The sequence below is a fragment of the Euprymna scolopes genome, chromosome 39 (genome assembly GCF_053919585.1).
Source record: "Euprymna scolopes isolate OS-2025 chromosome 39, ASM5391958v1, whole genome shotgun sequence".
Lineage (NCBI taxonomy): Eukaryota > Metazoa > Mollusca > Cephalopoda > Sepiida > Sepiolidae > Euprymna > Euprymna scolopes.
In genome coordinates, this window is record NC_136520.1 from 4,174,254 (window position 1) to 4,199,385 (window position 25,132).

The 25,132-nt window shown below is 33.0% G+C and overlaps 1 protein-coding gene across 3 annotated transcripts in view; it reads left to right on the top strand.

Moving 5' to 3' along the window:
• Positions 1-22,593, top strand: part of LOC145263628 (neuroglian-like) — a 229,944-nt gene extending 207,351 nt beyond the window's left edge. For all 3 annotated transcript variants that reach the window (XM_080120471.1, XM_080120472.1, XM_080120473.1), the window contains one exon: positions 22,189-22,593. In XM_080120471.1, the coding sequence (XP_079976597.1) occupies positions 22,189-22,348 (160 nt within the window). In that variant the 3' untranslated portion in view covers positions 22,349-22,593. The remainder of the gene's footprint in view (positions 1-22,188) is intronic.
• The last annotated feature ends 2,539 nt before the right edge of the window (positions 22,594-25,132 follow it).

The window sequence follows — 25,132 nt, forward strand, 5'->3', positions numbered from 1 at the left end:
GTTGAACCAAATTATTTTCCTAGTTCTATTTCTCTTGTTTGCGGTATTGGGTAGATTTGGTTTAATGTAATTGAAGGTAGTGTTTGGGTGACCACTTTCCTTAAGTGTATTTTCGTAGAAGGGTTTATGTTTGTTAAAAATTTCGAGTTTGGAGGAGTTGGTGCTAAGTCTTTTTTCGATAGATGTAGGGATGTGTTTAATTATATGTTTTGGGTGGTTTAATAGTGGGTGTATATAGAGTGGGTAGGTGTTGTCTTTGGTGTAGGGTTCGTATGTGTTGCTTGAGAGGAAGTTGACGGTTTTTATGTTGGATTTGATGTCTAGTTTTAAGCCTATTCTATTCATTTCTTTAGTTAAGGTTTTCTTTATTTTTTTGCATTTGGGGCCATTTGAGTTTTCAACTATTTTGAGGCGTGACGCCATGTCACGCTATATACCCGTATGTATATGCGTGCGCACATATCTGTGCTTGAGAGAGTGTGGGTATGTATCTTTGCAGATGTATATAACAAGAGCATATGTGCGTGCATATGTGTATGTGTGTATGCATATATATCTGTGTGCATGCATGCGTGTAAGAGCGTGCATCTGTGGGTTCTATTTGTATGCGGAGGAGTACGCTGGCACGCCCATATGCACCCACATCGTGGGCGTCCATATGTACATGGGGTACCAATGTGCACGTGCCTGTGAAAGTATATGCGCCCGCTGCCTGCTGTCCACATAGTGTGTGAAAGCATACAGCTGTGTATATATGTCAATGTGTGTACTCACGAGTACTGGTATCTGTATGTGATCATGCCCTTGCATGTATGCGTGGGGTGCAAGTATGCCTGAATCAATATGCGCATATGAGCCCGTATAATCCTTGGGGGCGGGGGCGTCGATGTGCGTATGTATCTTTGTATGTGCACATACATGCCTATACACACGTACCCAACCATAGCACCTTAAAGAAAATTTGACGTAAGCAAGAGCAACGCGGGTGTCTATGCATGCAGGCGCACATATGTACATATATTTGCACGCCAGGGCGGGATGTATATGTACATGTGACCGGTTCTTTTAGCTAGCTAACCCTCTCCAAACAATTAACAACAAAATAGAAACTAAAAATAAATAAATCGAATCATAGCCACCCCCCACCCCGCCTCCAAACATAAGCGAACACCCAACAGCTCAAGACATACTTACCAAGAAATAATCTCACCAACGAGATGCTAAAAACTTTAACATTAAGACTCGAATTTTAAATTAACCCCCCTCCTCCCACCCCCACATATTCGCCTTCCCCTCATGTATCCCTATGCCCTCAGCCACACCAGAAATAAACTTCCCAGACCCTCCCCCACAATTTCCTTAAACCCCAAAACTAAAACATTATCGACATACCAAGCGCCCCCTCCCACCTTCCCCCCTTGTTCCCTTCCTCTCTTTCCTCCGCCCTCCTCGCAACCCCCCTGACCTCATTCACTCTTTCACCCCAAAAATAGCGAACATTTCTGTAAAAGTCTGAAGAAAGCTACAGACGGCCAGGTAGCTGAAACAATAATGTAACTTAACAGAAAGATACGGTAATAAAAAATAAAACGCACATTTGCTCCACAACAGTATTGAGCACTTTCTTCAGTTTTTATTAATTACCATCTCCACTATATATATATATATATATATATATATATATATATATATATTCCACCACGCCAACTAAGTTGCTTAGAAATCCACACATGATTTGTTTATAGTAGTGAAGGCTTTGTGTAGAACCAACCATACTGCTAACCTTTGTCGGTGCAGATGATTGCCACAAGATACATATGTTAGCCACAAGACAGATACAGTAGATCACAGGTTTTTACATCAGAGTTTCTTTCTCCTAGATGCATGTCTTAACGAAGACTGGGGGTGCATCTCTGCCAGTGAATATACACGCCCCCAGATACCAACCTAGAAATTTCTATAACTCAGCGCTGCACATACAATGCCTAGCCTTCCCAAATGGTCACTCATCTGGTACTGGCCTGGCTCAACGTTGCTTAACTTCGGTGATTTGATGGGAACTATATATGTACATGTGTGTATGTTATATGCTATATATGTACATATGTGTGTGTGTGATATGGTATATATGTACGTGTGTGTGTGTGTGATATGGTATATATGTACGTGTGTGTGTGTGTGTGATATGGTATATATGTACATGTGTGTGTGTGCGTGTGTGTGTGATATGGTATATATGTACATGTGTGTGTGCGTGTGTGTGTGTGATATGGTATATATGTACACATGTTTGTGTGTTATATGATATAGCTAACATAATGTGCGTTTACAGAAGTAAATTACAGAAGTATACTTCATGATTCTGAGACCATAACTGTCGTGAATTCCTGCAATAGTTATATCAGCTTATTCCGAGAGAGAGATAAAGAGGAGCCAATGAAAGAGGAAAGAATGGTAAGAGAGAAAAAGAGAAAGAAAGAACGAAGAAAAAGAGAGAAAAAGAGAAAGAAAGAAAGAAGAAAAAGAGGGAAAAAGAGAAATAGGAAGGAAGAGAGATAGATAAAGGGGGAGGTGATTAAAGAGGGAGCAATGGTTTGAGAGAGAAAAGAAAAAGAGGGTAAAAGAGAGATAGGAAAGGAGAGGGAGAAATGATAGAGAGAGAAAGGGAGGGAAAGAAAGAATGAAAGGAAAAGAGAAAGAGAACTATTGTAGCAGTAATAAGCAAGACAAATACAATGGTATAATTAACAAAAATTTTATTAGCAAAAGTATCTTACAGAAGTATACGTTATGATTCTGGGGCCATAACTGCCACGAATCATTGTTACTTTTTTCTTCCCACCGCGGGAAGATATGACGCAACATCAGAAAGTGTAGAGAATCAAACCAGCATCCCTAAAAGAGGAACATTCTCTGGCCTTTAAAAAATTGCCTGGGATGCCTATTCAGCATTCCCCGGTCAGGACGCCTCAGGCAGTATGCAATAAACTTACTCCACCTGAATGAAATGGCCTGGGAAGATCGACTTCCTAGGACTACTTAAAATGAATGTCTCAGCCCGCCAGATAAAAGGCCACCGTAATGACCCAGTTTCTCTAAGATTGTTGAGATTGGAATCTCGATTGGTATGCATCAGCGATCAAAGTGAGTAGCCAAATGAATGTCGTGTGTGAGATGCAACTATATATATAGTCTCTGGGTAAGTCCATTAGTCCTGAAATAGGGAGATCAGCTTTTCCCATAACAACATTAGCCATAAATAAACCCATCCATGTTTTGGGGAAAGGGATACCTTAAGTAATTGACCACTATTGCTTCAAAAACACAAGTCAAAGACCGTCTATCACTCTGCAACTATAGGGTGAAACAATAAAATTGTCACTCTAGAAAAGACCACATGATTCCATTTCCGTTTGATGAAAATCGGTTTTCTTTTTTTGTTGCAAACCATCTACTAGTTGGCCAGTTGTGTACAAATCCCAAGAACGATAGGAGCCTTCTATCATGTCTGAAAGTGACACAATGTTCAATGAGTGAGATTGTAAATGTGCCGCTGTACAATTCTCATACTCTCTCCCGATCCAATTGATGACAATAGGACCATTGCCAGTACCCTCAAAATGCAAATCTGGGCGGTTCAATGCTTGAGGGCACAGCTCAACGAAGTTTCCGGTCACGGTTACGGTCTTTGGTGTGTTTTCAAGTGAGGGCCACATGTGAATCTTTAAAGTTGGCTTGAAAGTCAACACCAAAGTGTACCTGGATGTGCTGAAGAGTGTGGTGATCTCCTTGTGCAATCAGGTGGCCGCTGGCAGACCATGGGTGCAGCAGCCCACAAAGAGACCCAGGCTTGGCTTCAGAATGAGTGCTACGGCTTTGTACTCTTCTCTCACTGAACCCCCCTCTCCCCCCAACCTGAACCTACTAGACTATTTGGTTATACGTCTAAAACATCACCAACATGACCTCTCACAGCATCAAACCCAGCCTAATCGCCACCATCCGCCGAGCTCCTGCCGGAGCTTGTGGAAAAGGCATGCTCCAGGTTCCAGACTCATATCGAGACAGTGATTGAGGCTGAAGACAGCTACATTGAATAGATGTCAGCTCTACTACATAATCAAGTTACCTGAATTGATTTTTCAATAAAAGTTTTGAAATAAAGCTGTAGTGGTGTTTTCTTTAGGGTGACAATTTTATCGTTCCACCCTGTACAATGTTACAGTCTTAAACCGTTTGTTATGATCTGCACAGATCAGGCACTGGCTGGAGATGACAGATCGATTTCAGATATTACACAAAGGTAATTATCATAGAGTGATTTCTGTTTTGCCGTGTGTGCATTTTAGGTTTTCAGGATATTTTTTTTTGTTTGTTTTAATTTATTTCAAAATTGTAATTCAAAGAAATGTTAATTTTAAGAAATAAAAAATATTTGATTTCATTTAATTCAATAAATGTTTTTGTCTAGAATTCCCCCTACATATATACAGCATCAGCAAAAAGAAAGTCCACACTTGTAATTTTTTCAAAAACTGCAAATTTAAGCTAAATTTAATGTAATTGTTTAAACAAACTATACCTCATTTGATTGGCCTTTTATTCTTCTATAATTTTACCTGCTCATATTTGACTTTTAATTGAAATATTCTAGTTTCACGCCTTTGTATATAAAAAAAATAAATAAAAATCTGTATGATGTACGTACTCATGATGAAACAAAAATATCATATCCTAAAAATCATGTAAATTTTAAATAAGAAAATCAAATTTTATGAGTAACTTTTCTGACATATTGAAAATAATCTTAAAAACAAAAATCAAAGCGAGATAACTCAACAATAATTCAAACTTGCAAAATTTATGTTGTAATGCCTACGAATTTCCATTGATCACTTAAAAATCATTTTCTTTATAAAAGTAAAAACTACTTAATCAATTTTTGTCATTTATTTTCATTTTGTCATGTACAGCGGAGTTTTTTTGTTTTTTTTATATGGAGAGAATTCTGGACAAGGATTGGTAATCAATATTAAATTTTGTAATTGTTGTTCCTTGTCTGAAAACGAAAACATTGTTCTGAAAAGCTAAAGTGCAAAAGTACCTTTATATATATATATATATATATATATATATATCTTGGCTTTTTTTTTTTAATACTTTTTTGTTCCATTGTATTTTTTTATATCTTGGCTTTTTTTTTTTAATACTTTTTTGTTCCATTGTATTTTTTTATATCTTGGCTTTTTTTTTTAATACTTTTTTGTTCCATTGTATTTTTTTATATCTTGGCTTTTTTTTTTAATACTTTTTTGTTCCATTGTATTTTTTTATATCTTGGCTTTTTTTTCCATTATATATATTTTTTAAAAGCCAAGATATATATATATATATATATCTTGGCTTTTAAAAAAAATTTTTTGTTCCATTGTTTTTTTTTATCTCAGCATTTTTTTTTTTTTTTTTTTAATATTTTGACTTTTTTTTATATTTTAGTTTTCTTTTTTAATATTTTTTTGTACCTTGTTTTTTATATTTAAAAAAAAAAATACTTTTTTGTACCTTGGTTTTTATATTTGTTTTTTTTTTTTAATACTTTTTTTACCTTGTATTTTTATACTTTGGCATTTTTTTAAATATTTTTGTTCCACTGTTCTCTATTGTCATTAAAATAATATAAAAGCATGTACCGGTTCAGTTTATTCCAGTTAGGAAGATTGTTACAATGTTGACAATTTTAAATAATGGCTCAAATAATTCAATACTCTAACAACCTCTAAACCCGACCCCCAAGGTCACCATGGGCATGGAGTATATGCCTACATTAAAGACGACTTTCCATGTGGCAGGGACATCTTCAGAGAAGATCCTAATTTACCCTATATGTGCTTCTGGATTGCACCTGCTCACACTACCGCATTCATATTTACACTGTATCGCCCTCACAACAGCGGAGTTACTATCTTTAAAAGCATATCTGAGAAAATTGACCACGTCCTGTCTGCGTACCCTTCAGCAAACATTCACGTCTGTGGAGACTTCAGTGTTCACAATGTGGACTAGTTAACCCACTCAAACAAAACCGATTACAAGGAGGAGGTTCTGTCATGATTTCTCCATTGCTTATGACCTCACTCAGATTGTTCATGAACCCACCCGTGCCCCTGACACTGACGGCCAGTATGCAAGTCTCCTAGACCTTTTTCTCACAACTTGTTCTGAACTATGTTCATCCTTCGTTCTGTCTCCACTGGGATCTTCCGACCACTCGTAGCTTAGTGGGGGATACCCTTTTCTCTTCCTACAGAAGAGACGTTGCGAGCATGTCTCTGCTTTATCAGTATATTCATGGCAAATGCTCAGCTGAGCTTCAATCTATGGTTCCCCCTCGCCAAACTTTCACGAAAACACTCGTCTAGCCAAAACCACTATCAATAATTTCCCACACTCTTTATCTTTGCCTAAACCTAAATGTAGATTCCATGAACAAAGATTCTTTCTTAGAACTGCATGTTTCTCTTCCGATTGCCTGCTTTCCAGCTGACTACAATCTGATTGTCTTCAAGTCCAACATAAACAAATTCTTGATGAACCGTCCCCCTAAGTAATCCAATTTACAAAATTCCCATTACTTATGTTTACTACGCTATAATCACATTGACTAATGTATAGCCATTAACCCTTATCCTCGAGTGGCCTCCGGGCCTTGATAAGTGGTGACACCTTTGTAAAAAAGAAAAAAAAGAAAAGATAAATTTTATTTCCCTTGCATTTCGTTTTAGTTATTTTTGATTATTCAATGACACCATATTTTTTTTTATTTTAATTTAAAATTTAGAATTAAATAGAACTTCATCTTACACACGGATATTTGATTCCACCTACCCACTTTGTCTTTTTAGAATACCTTTTTGTTGAGTTTATTCCAGTTTGGAAGATTGTTACGATGGTGGCAATTGTAAATAAGACTAAAATAATTCAAGAGAGATAAATCTTTAAAATGACATATCGCTCTTATGTTACTTGAGTTATTTTCAACCTTTTTTTTCTTTTCACATTTTTTTCTTCATTTCTCTAATTTATTTTGGTTTTTACTTTTGATTTTAAACTTAAATAACATTGCATCTAATGCACTGATATTTGATTCTACCTAGCCTCTTTGTCTATTTCATCTTTCCAGCATGTTTTTTTTTGAGAATACCAAAATGCATTTAATTTAGAAAGATTGTTACAATGGTGACAATTTTATGTAATGGCACAAATAATTCAGCGGTAATAAATCTTTCAAATATGATTCAAATCTGTTGCCAAGGCCGCTGGAAAAATGGTGGAATCTTTCTATCGATCCAGTAGATATCTCACTGCTGATGCAATTCTCTATCTATATAAGAGCCAGGTACGTCCAAGGATGGAATACTGTTGCCACATCTGGGCAGGAGCTGCTAGAAAGGACTTGTCCTCCCTTGATAGAGTTCGAAATAGACTTCGTAGCCTCGTAGGAGATGTCCTTTTCTCTTCCCTGCAACCTCTATCTCACAGAAGAGATGTTGCGAGTTTGTCTCTGCTGTATCGTTATTTTCATGGAAAGTGTTCGACTGAGCTTCAGTCTATGGTCCCCCCCCCCCCGCCAAACTTTCACAAGAAACACTCGTCTAGTTGAAAACACTATCAATAATTCCCCCCACTCTTTATCTGTGCCTAAACCTAAACGTAGATTCCATGAACAAAGCTTCTTTCTTAGAACTGCACGCCTGTGGAATTGTCTTCCGTTTGTCTGCTTTCCAGCTGACTACAATATGGTTGTCTTCAAGTCTAATGTAAACAAGTTTCTGATGAGCCGTTCCATATAAGTGAAAAAAATTTACCGAATTTCCATTACTAATGATTACTATATTGTCCAATTTCTACTTTACACGCTTTAACCCTTATCCTCGAGTGGCCTCTTGGCCTTGATAATGTGGTGATGCATATGTAAAAAAAAAAAAAAGTCTTTCCTTCATTATCAGGCATTGCCTCACGACTTCTCAAAAGGACTCTATCATTTTTTTTTTTTTTTACACAGTGGTTACCACTTATCAAGGCCCGGAAGCCACTCAGGGATAAGGGTTATTGCAAGTATATTACGTTAGTGTGGAGATTTGATGAAGTGTTTACTTAAGGGGGCGGTTCATTAGGAATTTGTTAACGTTGGACTTGAACACATCCAAGTTGTAGTCCGGTGGAAAGCAGGCAGACGGAACAGAGTTCCACAGGCGTGCAGTTCTAAGAAAGAAACTTTGTTCATGGAATCCACGTTTTGATTTAGGCACAGATAAAGAGTGGGGGAAATTTTTCACAGTGGATTCGGCTAGACGGGTGTTTTTCGTGAAAGATTGGCGAGGGGGGACCAGAGATTGGAGTTCAGACGAGCACCTGCCATGGAAATAATGATAAAACAAGGACAGGCTCGCAACGTCTCTTCTGTGGGAGAGAGGTTGCAAGGTAGAGAAAAGGGCATCCCCCACTAAGCCATGAAGTCTATTTTGTACTCTGTCAAGGCAGGATAGGCTGTTTTTAGCAGCTCCTTCCCAGATATGGCAGCAGTATTCCATCCTTGGGCGTACTTGGCTTTTATATAGATAGAGAATTGCATCAGTAGTGAGGTGAATATTTCTTGCACTTGGTTCACCGGGTATATTTATCCAGGTACCAGATATTTTGATGATTGTGGGGCTGTTCAAATGAGAATAACTTTATATCCATGATATGTTATTAAGCTGATATCTCTGATACGGTTTAACAAGAGTCGATTTCTGATTAGTCGTTTTGCAATTATGGGTGCAAAGAGAAACTGTCGCTTTTGTAGCTTATAGGTGGACATCTGTTGGTTACTTCGATATATTCTTTTCATAGTCCTTAGTGATGTTTGTACTTTGCTATTTGTCTCATGGATTTTCTTGGATTTCACCTGATTTTTTTTCCCTAAACTTTTTTTTTTATGAGTTTAGGTGTTCTGGAGGTGTGGGGACAGCATGATCGTTGTTTATCTGCGATCGACAAAATTTCCTGGTAATGACTAATCAACCTTTTTATGAATATTCTGTTGATTTTGAGGTTTTTTTTCTCTAACTTGAATAACTTTCTCATGCGGCTCTATGACGAATCTTCTCTTCAATTCATTGTTTAAAAATTAGTAAATTGTTTCAGAAAAATAAGAAATCATATATTACATTATCATATAATGACTAGGTCTATGACAACAGCATATTCTTTTCATTGTTTTGACTCTCGAGTATATATCCGACACAGTTAGACACAGTTAATCAACTATATAAATAATAGATGTATGTTTGTATGTCTGTAAAAATATTTAACCGATAAACTCTTAAACTACTGATTCCATAACACTGAAATTAACAGGATATAAAAATCATTAGGGCTACGACAACAGATATTCTTTTCATCGTTTTGACTCTCGAGTATATATCCGACACAGTTAATAAATCGAGAACCACATCACTCTATATAAAAGCATATAAGATATCAACGGATACCCACTCGAGAGTCAAAACAATGAAAAGAATATGCTGTTGTCCTGGCCCTAATAATGACAATAAAATAGTAAATTTGTTTTAATATTGTCATAAAAATTGTTACAAAATTTTGTAACGGTACTTATATGCCTCATCCTATATATGTTATCGTGTGTGATTTTAGAATTTAGACTTTAATAGTATTGTATCAGACACACTGATATTTGATTCCACCTAGCCAGTTTATCTTTTTCTTCTTTCCAGCATGATTGTTATTTTAAATAATGGTTCAAATAATTTAATGGATAGTAATTGCCTGTATTTTTGAGATGAGGTGTTGTTATTCAAGGTTTTCTCTCTATCAGAGGTGTCCAAATTGCATTCAGCTCTACACTTGGTTTGCACAGTAGGTTGTTATGTCCGAGCATGTGAGCTGTTTCTTTAAGTTTTCTCACTTTCCAGTGGGTCTCTCTGTTTATTATTTTTACTTTTAATAGAGAGAGAAAACCTTGAATAATAACATAGGTTTAACATTAACAAAAACCAACTAAGAATTGTCCTAGTGACATATGGCCGAGTGGTTCTAAACGTTGTATCAAAGTTTACAGTTACCCAAAGGTGCTGAGTTCAATCCTGAACGAAGGTAGTGAAGAGTAATATTCAAAACAGAGAATCAGCAACTATGTCCCAGAGCCTAGCTAGAGTCCGAACACGGTACCGCTGTGATAATAATAAAGGGTTGGGTTCGAGACTCCTAACAAACGGTTCCCCAGTTTGATACAAAAACACCCGATTAAGGCCGGAGGGCAAAACGGCCGAAACGTTGCGACTATAACAACCAAGATGAGGAAGTCCGTCCGACAATCTCAATAAATAATTGAATGGAGATTTAAAACATGACCGTTGTATTTTTTGAGTTATTAAACATTTTCTCTCTTCACATTCCTTTCTTCACTTTTCTAATATGAACTAAATCTATTTTTTTTTTTTTTTTTTTTTTTTTTTTACTACTGTTTTTCCTAGTGGTAGAGTAGACTAGAATCTTAAGCCTTGCTGGAGCAATTAGCCTAGAAGAAGGAAACTCTTCAAGTAAAAACTTCCTTTATTTATTGCTTCAGATCATTCTGCAATTATTTCTTGGCTTAAGTAATATGAACGAAACCAATCAATCTCATGTTTGATTTTCATTTCTTCCTGTGTTTAATTGTTTTTCCTTTTTGTCTTTACACTTATTTCTTGCCAAAGGACTTAAATAATGTGAATGAAACCAATCAATCTCACGTTTGATTTATATTTCTTCCTATGTTTAATTGTTTTTCCATTCTGTCTTTTAATACAAATTTTTTTTTCTTGGGACGACTACATTTAATATTCTCAATTCGATAATTGTTTTTTCTTTATGTAATTATTTTGGCACAGATGCACTTTAACTTTTCTGAATTTTTTTTTTTAATGCTTTTTTTTTTTCTAAAAATTCTAAAGTGACTGTTACAATTTTTAAAAACTTATTTTATTTAATCAAATAAATTTATCTTTTTAAAAAAAAAAAATTATAAAAAATACATTTCATCATAATATTCTAAAGTGAATGTTGTGTTTTATTTGTGAATCATAAAAAAATATTTTGAAAAATAATTATTTTGAAATATAGAATGTTGTCTTTTATTTGTGAATCATAAAAAAATATTTTGAAAAATAATTATTTTGAAATATAGAATGTTGTCTTTTATTTGTAACTTTTAAATATCTATTTTTGAAATATTTCTGTTTAATTTTTTAAAATTTAAATTAAATTCAATAAAAAAATTTGTTAATATTTTCTGTTGTGATACTTTGTTACTTTATTGAACTTGTTTTGAATGATAAAAAGTTTACTTGCAGAAAAGGGGAGATAATCCAAAATCAATTTACAGTCAAGTAAAAAAAAAGTCAATATATCAAAATATTTTTTTTTAAAATGACTTACAATCCAGATTTATTTTATTCAAAGAAATTTCTTTTTTTCTTTAAAAAAAAAAGTAAAAAAAATTACATTTCATCCATTTTATAATATTCTAAACTGAATGTTATATTTTTTTGTATTATAAAAACATTTTGAAAAATATGGAATCTTACATTTTATTTGTAAATTAAAAAAAAATAATTTATTTCAAACTATTATTGCTGAATTAAAAACAAAAACAAAACAATGAAAATGAATATTAGACGCTTCTACACTATTAAGACGAAATTTCTGAAATCATAATACTGAAAATTTCACGTGAAAACAATGATATCTACGTATTCCTCGTATTTTTAAGATGATTATATCAAAAAATTACAAAAATCAATAAAGGTAGAAAATTATTTATAAAAAATAAAAAATAGAATTTGATGAAAACGATCGTAAGACACAGGAGAGTTCAAAAGGGAAATAATTTTCCGTTTCGATTTAAACAAGATGGCAGCAATTTTTCACCTGTTACCACTATTAAAGTTTTTTTTTTAATAATTTAGTAATATTCAGGTAATTTCGACTGCATAATTTGGAAGCTACCATTGTAATTTATTAGAATTGACAAAAAAAAAAAATTAGTTGAAACCATTGTTTTTTTATCTGAAAACTCCATTTATCGACTATAAAATTTCGTTCTAATAGTGCGAAAGCGCCAAATATTAATATATTAAAAAAAAATAAAAATTCTTATATGATTGTTGTATTTTACGTCTTTTTTTTTACTATTTAAATTAATTTAATAAATGTTTTGGTAACTAATGGTTATTTTTTTTTTTTTTTACATGGGAGTTACCACTTCTCAAGGCCCAAAAGCTATTCAAGGATAAAAAATTAATGAATGTCCAGTAGTCACTGAGACAACAGCTTATTAATTGTTAGTCGTGGAAATGCGGTAAAAATGAATTGCTCTCGTGTGGAGGAAGCACTCTGCTTTTACAAACTTCTAGGGCGACTTTCACCCCCAACTTGATATAGAAGACATTTTCCCCATAAAAATATTAAGTTATCAAAATTTATGGTAAATTTTCAGATTAGGTCCACCTCCAAAATTTTCTTTTAAATGACAACTTTAATAGGTTTTCGACTATGCTGAATACGAAAATCGCATTGAAATTTTGCAGAAACAAGTAGTTATCGAGATATAAAAAGTTGTATTATGCATTGTATTCTCTGGTGGCCATCTTTTTTACGCGCGTGTGCGCCATAAACAAATCTACTCATCTGCACGTGCGTAAAAAAGATGGCCGCCAAAGAATACAATGCATAATACAACTTTTTATATCTCAATAACTAATTATTTCTGCAAAGTTTCAATGCGATTTTCGTATCCAGCATAGTCAAAAACCTATAAAAGTTGTCATTTAAAAGAAAATTGTGGAGGTAGACCTAATCTAAAAAAATACCAAATTTATTATATTTAAAAATCTATAATTATTAAAAACATTTTTTTTTTTAATTACATTTTCACCCCAAACAAGGCACATTGCCACTTTGGTGTAGGGGGCTACTATTAGGGACATAAGCTACAGAGGTACTATGTAGGGAGTTGGGCAGCAAGATGTCGGTTCACGTTACACTTGAACTCTTGCATGTCAGTATAGTTGGGGAAGTAGAAACCCGGAAGGGAATTCCAAAGTCTAGCAGTTCTGGGAAAGAAACTACTGGAGTAGAAGGCTCTCTTACATCTAGGGATCTCAACTGTGAAGGGATGGGATTTTGCTGTTTGTCAGGTGTGTCGGGGGTATTTACGTCGAGAGGGTACAAGTGCTTGCAGTTCTTCGGAGCATTAACTGTTAAAGTACTTGTAGAACAGGCAGAGGGATGCTACATTTCGTCGATGGGACAGAGGCTGAAGCTTAGATGACAGTTCGGGACTTATTAGTTTGGCGACTCTTTTTTTTAACCTTGTCTAGAAGTGAGAGACTAGTAGCAGATGCACCAGTCCAAATATGACAACAATACTCCATACATGGGCGAATGGTGGCCTTATAGAGGTACAGGATACTTTCGGGCGTTAGTAGCTTTCTAGCACGGTAGAGAGGACCTACCCTTATAAAGGTACAGGAACAAATAATTTGCATTGAAAATTTTCCTATGACTATTCATCTCTTTTTCCTTGCTCGTCCAGTGATTATTGCAAATTTTAACTCGCTCTGTAGTCTTACTTCTTTATTATATGCTCGGAAATACAACAAGATTAGCTATCATCGCGTATCAGATATAGTCTAGTGTAGTTTTATTTTTTGATGTAGACGTTACATTGATAACGCATATATTACCGAGTATTATTATATGCTCTATAGTTAAAGTGTGCTCAGAAGTATAACTTGTAGAACAGGCAGAGGGATGCTACATTTCGCCAATGGGACAGAGGCTGAAGCTTATATTCAAATTAGAATATAAATGTTCTTTTTTAAATATATTTCTCATTCCGTAGAGTTATTTTTGACAACTTTATTTGACATTAAATCATTCGTACATATGTTACGACATGTCCAATGATTCTGGGTTCAAATAGAGCTGAAAAGAAAAAGATAACGAAAACCAAGGTTTTATGTACGACATAAAAAGCAACTGGAATCTTAAGAAAATCTATATACTGGAAAGAAAAATGTCTTCAAGTCCAACATAAACAAATTCCTGATAAAGCGCCCCCTTAAATAATCCACTTTATCAAATCTCCATTACTAACGATTACTATGATATTATCCCATTGATTACTGTACACGCAATGACCCTTATCCTTGAGTGACCTCCGGGCCTTGATAAGTGGTGACTCCCATGTAAAAAACCCAAAAAAAAAGAAAAAAAAAAAAGTCTTACATGAAATAAAAAGAAATTGGAATCTTAGGAAGATCTCAATCATTCCAGTAATTATAGGAGCAACTGGACTGATGAAAAAGAATTTCGAAATGGCAAATATACCCTGTGAACCAAGTGCAAGAAAGATACAAACAATTGCACGTAAAGAAACGGTCAGAATCTTAAAAAGATCTCTCGGTTGGAATAAATTAGTATGTGGATGAATATTTAGCATCCGGTAGGATGACCCATTCCCAGCTTCAACAGACTGATAAGAATATTGGAAAAAAAAACAAAAAACAGGAAGTTGATATCCTGGAACAGAAAAGAAACCACATCCAACAATTGTTGTTGGTCTGTAGTTTGAGAAATTGTCGGAACCATTTTTTTCAAAGAATGATGGATTCTAAGAATCTAAATAATTCTTTTAGCTATAGAATTTGACAACTTTATGCGCCATTAAATGGTTGTCTTCGGAGAACATTTTGACAACTTTATGCGCCATTAAATGGTTGTCTTCGGAGAACATTTTGACAACTTTATGCGCCATTAAATGGTTGTCTTCGGAGAACATTTTGACAACTTTATGCGCCATTAAATGGTTGTCTTCGGAGAACATTTTGACAACTTTATGCGCCATTAAATGGTTGTCTTCGGAGAACATTTTGACAACTTTATGCGCCATTAAATGGTTGTCTTCGGAGAACATTTTGACAACTTTATGCGCCATTAAATGGTTGTCTTCGGAGAACATTTTCCTCATCAAATTATTAAAATATTACAATTTCTTATAATATTAAAAATGTATAATTATTACTATTAAAAATATTACATTAAAATTAAAACTATTAAAATATTACAATCTTCCGTTATACAAAAAGCAAAATGTGTGTGTGTGTGTTTGTATGTCTGCCAAAAACTTTGAACAGACGCGACAGATCCTGACGAGATCAGTCTCGTTTTAAAGTTTCATCTCCCGGACGACAAATATTGAAAAATTGATCAAAAACATTAATTCCTTCACCCTCAACTCGACCGTTTTCTACAAGGAGGAGTTGCTTTTTTTTCTTTTTTTTTTTTTGCAGAATTTTCGCAAATCATTGTCTTCTTCTGATCAACTACCCTTAATTCCAACGCTTCTGGTTGCGCGATAGACGCATCAGCTAAAGCGTCAGGTTTTTTTTTTTTCACCTTTTTCTCCTTTGCGTTATGGGCTTGAGCCTGCCTGCCTGCCTACTACCACTTTTTTAAATTAAAAAAAAATTATTTTTTTAATTTTTGTTTTTTTAATTTTAAAAAAAAATTTTTTTAAATAATTAAAAAAAAAATTTTTTTTAATTTTATTTTTTTAATTTAAAAAATATTTTTTTTTTAATTTAAAAAAATTTATTTTAAAAAATTTTTTTTTAATTTTATTTTTTTAATTTAAAAAAAAAATTTTTTAACACCTCTCTCCACCCAAACTGCCGACTGTTGTTTTGATTTCCCCACAATCGCTACTACCACATTTTTTTAACACCTCTCTTCCCACCGACTGAGGTTCTTTACTACACCACCTCGACACACCAGGGCAATGCCGGGTACCCCCGCTAATTTCTTATAATAAGATTTAAATGTATAATTATTACTACTAAAGGCATTACATTAAAATTAGAATATAAAAATATTCTTTTACGAGAGCTTCTGGAATCAAATATTCAATCATTATAGAGAGAGATAGGGAGCAGTTAGATAGAGAAGTGCACTTGTATATTTTTGTCTGTCCGTAGACAACGCTGGGTAAACATAATGTTTTAATTAACGTGATCATAATATGTGTGAATATGTATGAAATATGTGCAAAATATATGTGAAATATGTGCAAAATATTTGTGAAATGTGTACGAAATATTTGAAATATGTATGAAATACATGCGAAATGTGTCAAATATATACAAATATTTGTGAAATATGTGAAAAGTGTGTCAAACATGTATGAAATATGTGTGAAATGTGTATAAAATATGTATGAAATACATGTGAAATGTGTACGAAATATTTGAAATATGTATGAAATACATGCGAAATGTGTCAAATATATACAAATATTTGTGAAATATGTGAAAAGTGTGTCAAACATGTATGAAATATGTGTGAAATGTGTATAAAATATGTATGAAATACATGTGAAATGTGTACGAATATTTGTGAAATATGTACAAAATGTGTATAAAATGTGTGAAATATGTACAAAATATGTGTGAAATATATATGAAATATGTGTAAATATGTACAAAGTATTTGTGAAATATGTACGAAATATGTGAAATATGTATGAAATATGTGTAAATATGTATGAAATATGTCTAAATGTATATGAGATATGTACGAAATATGTGTAAATGTGTATGAAATATGTATGAAATATTTGTGAAATATGTACAAAATATGTGTGAAATGTGTAAAACGTGTGAAATATGTACAAAATATGTATGAAATATGTATGAGATGTGTGTGAACAGCGTGTATTCATATACAAGGTGCCTCCAATAAGTTTTCACACATTTTTCGTATGAGCACATTTATTGAGATAGTACACATATGAAACTCTAGTCCCCTTTGAAGTAATCTCCTTCGGCTGCAATGCCCTTGTACTGTTCTAACAACTTTTGAAAGGCCCAATGGAAGTCCTCTAGTGTGAACATATTAATGACCCTCTAAGGTTAATGACAGCTTCTAAGATTATCCTTGAGCTTAGGGAATAGCCAAAAGTCACAGGGAGCAAGGTTTAAACCATAGAGAGAAATGGTTGGATCATTCTATCACTCCAGAAACTATCTCAATCCCCATGCAATGTTCTACTTTTACAGGCGTCAAATATGCCCTAAAATGGAATACTGTTGCCACATCTGGGGTGAAGCTTCTAAGAGTACCCATTTCCTGTTTTGACATGGTACAAAATCGTCTTCAAAATCTAGAGAGCGATGACCTTTTCACCTTTATACTTCCTTTTTATTTCGCAGAGGAGACGTAGCAAGTCTGTCTCTGATCTATAATTATTTTGATGACTAGACTATGCCAAGTTAAAATACTTGCTCTATCTATTATATTGAGCACTTTGAATTAATTTATCCCACTTAGCAAATATAATACTTTATTACTACTATTATAATTGCAGGATATGGATAACTACCAAGAATTGCTGAGAAGCACACTTGCTCTATTTATGAAATTGAGCACTTTCTATTAACTTATACTACTTACCATATATAATGTTGTATTCTTACTATTATGACCACCAGGCAACACAGAGATATTTTGGATTACTATAGATCACTTACTAAATGGAAAACTAATAATTATTGCCCTCGTTTAGAACGTTACTGACTAACGAAACCCCGTTTGAATCGTTAGCAAAAAGCCCGTTTAGATAGTTACTGAAACCCCATTTAGATAGCTACTGAAACGCCATTTAGATAGTTACTGAAACGCCATTTAGATAGTTACTGAAACCCCATTTAGATAGCTACTGAAACGCCATTTAGATAGTTACTGAAACGCCATTTAGATAGTTACTGAAACCCCATTTAGATAGCTACTGAAACGCCATTTAGATAGTTACTGAAACCCCATTTAGATATCTACTAAAACGCCATTTAGATAGTTACTGAAACCCCATTTAGATAGCTACTGAAACGCCATTTAGATAGCTACTGAAACGCCATTTAGATAGTTACTGAAACCCCATTTAGATAGCTACTGAAACGCCATTTAGATAGCTACTGAAACGCCATTTAGATAGCTACTGAAACGCCATTTAGATAGTTACTGAAACCCCATTTAGATAGCTACTGAAACGCCATTTAGATAGTTACTGAAACCCCATTTAGATATCTACTGAAACGCCATTTAGATAGTTACTGAAACCCCATTTAGATAGCTACTGAAACGCCATTTAGATAGCTACTGAAACGCCATTTAGATAGTTACTGAAACCCCATTTAGATAGCTACTGAAACCCCATTTAGATAGCTACTGAAACGCCATTTAGATAGTTACTGAAACCCCATTTAGATAGTTACTGAAACCCCATTTAGATAGCTACTGAAACGCCATTTAGATAGCTACTGAAACGCCATTTAGATAGTTACTGAAACCCCATTTAGATAGCTACTGAAACGCCATTTAGATAGCTACTGAAACGCCATTTAGATAGTTACTGAAACCCCATTTAGATAGCTACTGAAACGCCATTTAGATAGTTACTGAAACCCTGTTTACTGAAACCCCGTTTAGATAGTTACTGAAACCCCGTTTAGATAGCTACTGAAACCCCGTTTAGATAGTTACTGAAACGCCATTTAGATAGTTACTGAAACCCTGTTTACTGAAACCCCATTTAGATAGTTACTGAAACCCCGTTTAGATAGCTACTGAAACCCTGTTTACTGAAACCCCGTTTAGATAGCTACTGAATCCTCGTTTAGATAGCTACTGAAACCCCGTTTAGATAGCTACTGAATCCTCGTTTAGATAGCTACTGAAACCCCGTTTAGATAGCTACTGAATCCTCGTTTAGATAGCTACTGAAACCCCGTTTAGATAGCTACTGAATCCTCGTTTAAATAGCTACTGAAACCCTGTTTACTGAAACCCCGTTTAGATAGTTACTTAAACCCCGTTTAGATAGCTACTGAAACCCCGTTTAGATAGCTACTGAAACCCCGTTTAGATAGCTACTGAAACCCCGTTTAGATAGCTACTGAAACGCCATTTAGATAGTTACTGAAACCCTGTTTACTGAAACCCCGTTTAGATAGTTACTGAAACGCCGTTTAGATAGCTACTGAAACCCTGTTTACTGAAACCCCGTTTAGATAGCTACTGAATCCTCGTTTAAATAGCTACTGAATCCTCGTTTAGATAGCTACTGAAACCCCATTTAGATAGCTACTGAATCCTCGTTTAGATAGCTATTGAAATCCCGTTTAGATAGCTACTGAATCATCGTTTAGATAGCTACTGAAACCCCGTTTAGATAGTTACTGAAACCCCATTTAGATAGCTACTGAAACCCCGTTTAGATAGCTACTGAAACCCCGTTTAGATAGTTACTGAAACGCCATTTAGATAGTTACTGAAACCCTGTTAATGAAACCCCATTTAGATAGTTACTGAAACCCCGTTTAGATAGCTACTGAAACGCCATTTAGATAGCTACTGAAACCCTGTTTACTGAAACCCCGTTTAGATAGCTACTGAATCCTCGTTTAGATAGCTACTGAAACCCCGTTTAGATAGTTACTGAAACGCCATTTAGATAGTTACTGAAACCCCGTTTAGATAGTTACTGAAACCCCGTTTAGATAGCTACTGAAACCCTGTTTACTGAAACCCCGTTTAGATAGCTACTGAATCCTCGTTTAGATAGCTACTGAATCCTCGTTTAGATAGCTACTGAAACCCCGTTTAGATAGTTACTGAAACCCCGTTTAGATAGTTACTGAAACGCCGTTTAGATAGCTACGTAAACCCTGTTTACTGAAACCCCGTTTAGGTAGCTACTGAAACTGTTTAGATCATTACTGAAACCACCAAAATAAAATTAACAATGTCTCCAGATCATTACTAAAACCACTGAATTTCTTGCCACTGTTTGGTAGGTGCTCAACTGAGCTCTAATCTATGGTCACCTCCCTGTAAAAATCTTGCAACAAATACTCGTCTATCTACAACAACTGTCAACAATTTCTCTCATCCTCATTTATCTGTGACTTAAACTAAACGAAAATTCTACAAGCAGAAACTTTTTTTTCTAGAACTGTCCGTCTACAGAATACCATGTGGCTACTTTCTAGCTGACTACAGCATGACCATCTTCAAGTCTAATGTGAATAAGTTCTTACTGAGATGTCTACTTAAATTATCAAGCCACTCGTGATGATTTTTATTGATTTAAAAAGAGATGACCAAAGGTTCAAAAAATAAATATTTTTGCAAATTTAATTTTTTTTCTACTTGGGAGTCACCACTTATCAAGGCCCAAAGGGCACTCAAGGATAAGGGTTAATGAATGTAAGGTGGTAGTGTAGTAATTGTTAATGGGTAGAATTTGTTTATGGGGACGGCTCAACAACAACTTGTTTACATTGGATTTGAAAGCTACCATGTTGTATTCAACTGGGAAGCAGGACAGTGGAACAGTGTTTCACAAGTGGGCAGTTCTGGAAAAGAAGCTTTGTTCGTGTAATCTGCATTTAGATTTAGACATTGAGAGTCAGAGAAATCTTATATAGTGATTGTAGCTGGTCGAGTGTTTTTTTTGTGAAAGTTTGGTAAATGGGAACCACAGATTGGAGTTCAGTCGATCACTTGCCATGTAAATAATGATAGAGCAGAGACAAGCTTGCAACATCTCTTCTGTAGGAAAGAGGTTGCAGGGAAGAGAAAATGGCATCACCTACTGGGTTTTGAACTCTAAAGGCTGGATAGTGCGCGCAGAGCAGCTCTTACCCAGATGTGGTAACAGTACTCCATTTTAAGCCATACCTGACTCTTATTCAGATAGAGGATTGCATCAGTAGTGAGATACCTTCTGGAGCGGTAGAGTGATCCAACCATTTTTCCAGTGGTTTTGGCAACAAATTTGATGTACATGTTCCATTTCAGGTCAGGAGTGAAGGTCAGTCCCAGAAGCTTGTCAAGACATAGAGTTTCCCCAAGATGAGAGGAATTCATTTCAATTGGGGCATGATGGGGGATCAGAGCATTTATGATGAAAGGAGAGAAGTTTGGTTTTCAATACATTGAAATTAACTAGCCCCCTTTTTCCCCATTGCACCACATTCTCAAGATCAGAAAGATCTTGGTCATTGTTGGCATTTGAAGTGTTGCCATAGATTGTGAGATTGTGGCATTATCTGCATAAATGTCTACGAATTATCTAAGAATGTGATTTGGGAAGTCATTGATGAAGATTAGGAAGAGAGTTTAGCCCAGAATGGAACCTTGAGGGATGCCAGCATTAATGCTAGGAGTTTTTGATTTCTGCCTATCAGCGACTATTCTTATCAGCCTACCAGAGAAAAAGGATTCAATAATTGTTTATTTTTTTTATTTTCTTATTTATTTATTGTTTTTTTTTTTTAATTTATTGTTTTTTTATTTATTTATTGTTTTTTTTATTTATTTATTGTTTTTTAATTTATTTTTTATTTATTGTTTTTTTTTATTTATTGTTTTTTTTAATTTATTTATTGTTTTTTATTTGTTTTTTTATTTATTGTTTTTTATTTATTTATTGTTTTTTTTATTTATTTATTGTTTTTTAATTTATTTATTGTTTTTTTATTTATTTGCTTTTTTTATTTATTGTTTTTTATTTATTTATTGTTTTTTTTTTTAATTTATTTATTGTTTTTTTTAATTTATTTATTGTTTTTTTTATTTATTTATTGTTTTTTTTAATTTATTGTTTTTATTTGTTTTTTTTATTTATTGTTTTTTATTTATTTATTGTTTTTTTTATTTATTTATTGTTTTTTTATTTATTTATTGTTTTTTTTATTTATTTGCTTTATTTTATTTATTGTTTTTTATTTATTTATTGTTTTTTTTAAATTTATTTATTGTTTTTTTTTAATTTATTTATTGTTTTTTTTTAATTTATTTATTGTTTTTTTAAATTTATTTATTGTTTTTTTTATTTATTTATTGTTTTTTTTATTTATTTATTGTGTTTTTTTATTTATTGTTTTTCTTTTATTTATTTATTGTTTTTTTTTATTTATTGTTTTTTTATTTATTTATTGTTTTTTTTTATTTATTTATTGTTTCTTTATTTATTTATTGTTTTTTTTATTATTTATTTATTGTTTACTTTTTATTTTCTTATTCCAGCGATGAAAATGACAAGACGGTCAGCAACGGAGACAAGGGCAGCGACATGAGTGGCTCGGACAGTTTGGAGGATTACGGAAAAGTTGACTCGCTAAAGTTTAACGAAGAAGGCTCCATTATTGGCCAGAGTGGAAGCCAGGAGCTAAAAGCGGCATCATAAGGTGGAATGGCCGCGTCGCCCTCTTGAAGAGGAGACACTTCTGACTTTGCAGAAGGTTAAAAACAAAAAAAAAATGTTTTGTTTTTTGTTTTTTTTTACACTTTTAATACATTATCTCTCCTCTACACCCACAACATACTCCTCTGCCCAGAAATACCCCCTTCCAAAGACACTCATATAAAAAATAAAATTGACAAAAAAAAAAAAAAAAAAGGTTAAAAAAAAAAATATGTCTAAACAGAAAATTTCAGGATTCAAGTTTTTTTTTTTTTCAAACGCATCGTTACACAAAAAGTGAATTGAGATAAAAGGGCACCATAATCAAATAGATTTTCACATTTCATATATATATATATATATATATATATATATATATATATATATATATATATATATATATATATGTTATTTGTTTTTGTTTTTAAAATATAATATATATATATATATATATATATATATATATATTTAGTGGAGATGGTAATTAATAAAAACTGAGGAAAGTGCTCAATACTGTTGTAGAGCAAATATGCGTTTTATTTTTTATTACCGTATTTTTCTGTTAAGTTACATTATTGTTTCGGCTACACGAATGTAACTTAACAGAAAGATACGGTAATAAAAAATAAAAAACAAAAACGTATATATATATATATATATATATATATTATTTGTTTTTGTTTCTGCGATACGTTTTGAATGAATTCAATTATTTACGAAAGTGCATTTTTACCTAAATGCGAGTTGGGAATAATTTTCTCTTTAACCAACTTGGTACCCCCACATGGGGAGCGGCATACATATTGTTTTTAAAATATAATATATTATTATAATATATAAGTATATTTTAAAAACAATATATATATATATATATATATATATATATATAAATCAAAATGAAAGATGAAAAATAAAAGTTACATAGAATTTTAAGAGATAAGGGTAAATGAGTGCACAGTAGTCAGTGGGACAGTATTTTAGTAATCGTTAATAGTGGAAATTTGATAAATTGGATCACTTAAGGGGACTGCTCATCAAGAATTTGTTTACATTGGACTTGAAAATGACCAAATTGTAGTCAGATAGAAAACAGGCAAACGGAAAAGAGCTCCACAGGAGTGCAGTTCTAAGAAAGAAGCTCTGTTCATGGAATCTACGTTTTGGTTTAGGTACAGCTAAAGAGTGGGGAAAATTATTGACAGTGGTTTCAGATAGACGAGTGTTTTTTGTGAAAGATTGGCGAGGGGGGGGTATAGATTGGAGCTGAGACGAGCACTGTCCATGAAAATAACGATAAAGCAGAGGCGAGCTCGCTACGTCTCTTCTGTGAGAAAGAGGTTGCAGGGAAGAGAAAAGGGCATCCCCCACTAAGCTACGAAGTCTATTTTGAACTCTGTCAAGGCAGGATAAGCTGCTTCTAGCAGCTCCTGCCCAACTGTGGCCACAGTACTCCATCCTTGGACGTACTTGGCTTTTATATAGGTAGAGAATTGAATCAGCGGACCAGGATCAAAATGTACTTTAATGTAGAAGACCCCATTATTGGCCTGAGTGGAAGCAAGGAGCTAAAAGCTAATCTGATGCTATACTTCAATTTATTTCGTTCTCCGTCAGTGAAGAAGAAATCCTTCATGACTGAGACAATTTTAAATTTTTGTTCCTTTTCTCCACATTAAAAAACGACCCTGATGTCTAACTATGCCCTCGTAGGGAGACAAGGTAAATAGGAACTTTATAATATCATCAGAACAATAAGGAAAAGCAAAGGATAAAATTAAGAAGAAAAAAAAAAAACTATTTAAGCCCTGGCATTTCGAAGCTAAATGCTTCTCATCAGAAGAGGAGAAGGACTAGAATTATACAAAATGCAAATATAGAAGAAAAAAACTGGCTTCATGATATTTAGATATGAAATGAGAATGATGGAACAGGATAATATGGTACCTGCTTTTAATTACTATTTACCATATTATAACTTTTATTCTTTATCTTTCATTTAATATCATTGTTTGCTCCTCTTAATAGTGTTGAGTTTTTTTTATCTTGATAAGTTTTGCTGTGTTAAAGATTTATTCTTTGATAACATAATCATAATTTTGTTTGTTTTTCAGAATCACAAAATATTTTTAAATTGGTCAAAATTAATCAGAAGTGACTTTTCCAGGGCATTCATTGTGAAGTAAAATGATCAGTTGATGAACAATGTAAACAAAGATGGAACTTGATTTTAACTTATTTTTTCATAGAAATATTATTTTTATATTATTATTATTCTTTTTATTATACTAATTATTTTTATACTATTTTTGTTATATTATTATTTTTATACTATTTTTATTATATTATTATTTTTATACTATTTTTATTATATTATTATTATTATACTATTATTATTCTAATTATTTTAATATTATAATTATACTATTACTATAGAATTATCATTTTTATTATACTATTATTATTATTGTAATTATTATTAAACTATTATTCTAATTATTATTATATTATAGAATAATTATTATTATTATAGAATTATTATTATTATTATAGAATTATTATTATTATAGAATTATTATGATTATTATAAATTATTATTATAATAGAATTATTATTATTATTATTATTATTATTATAGAATTATTATTATCATTATTATTATTATAGAATTATTATTATTATAGAATTATTATAGAATTATTATTATTATAGAATTATTATTATTATTATAGAATTAATATTATTATAATTATTATTATGCTGTTATTATTATTATTGAATTATTATTAT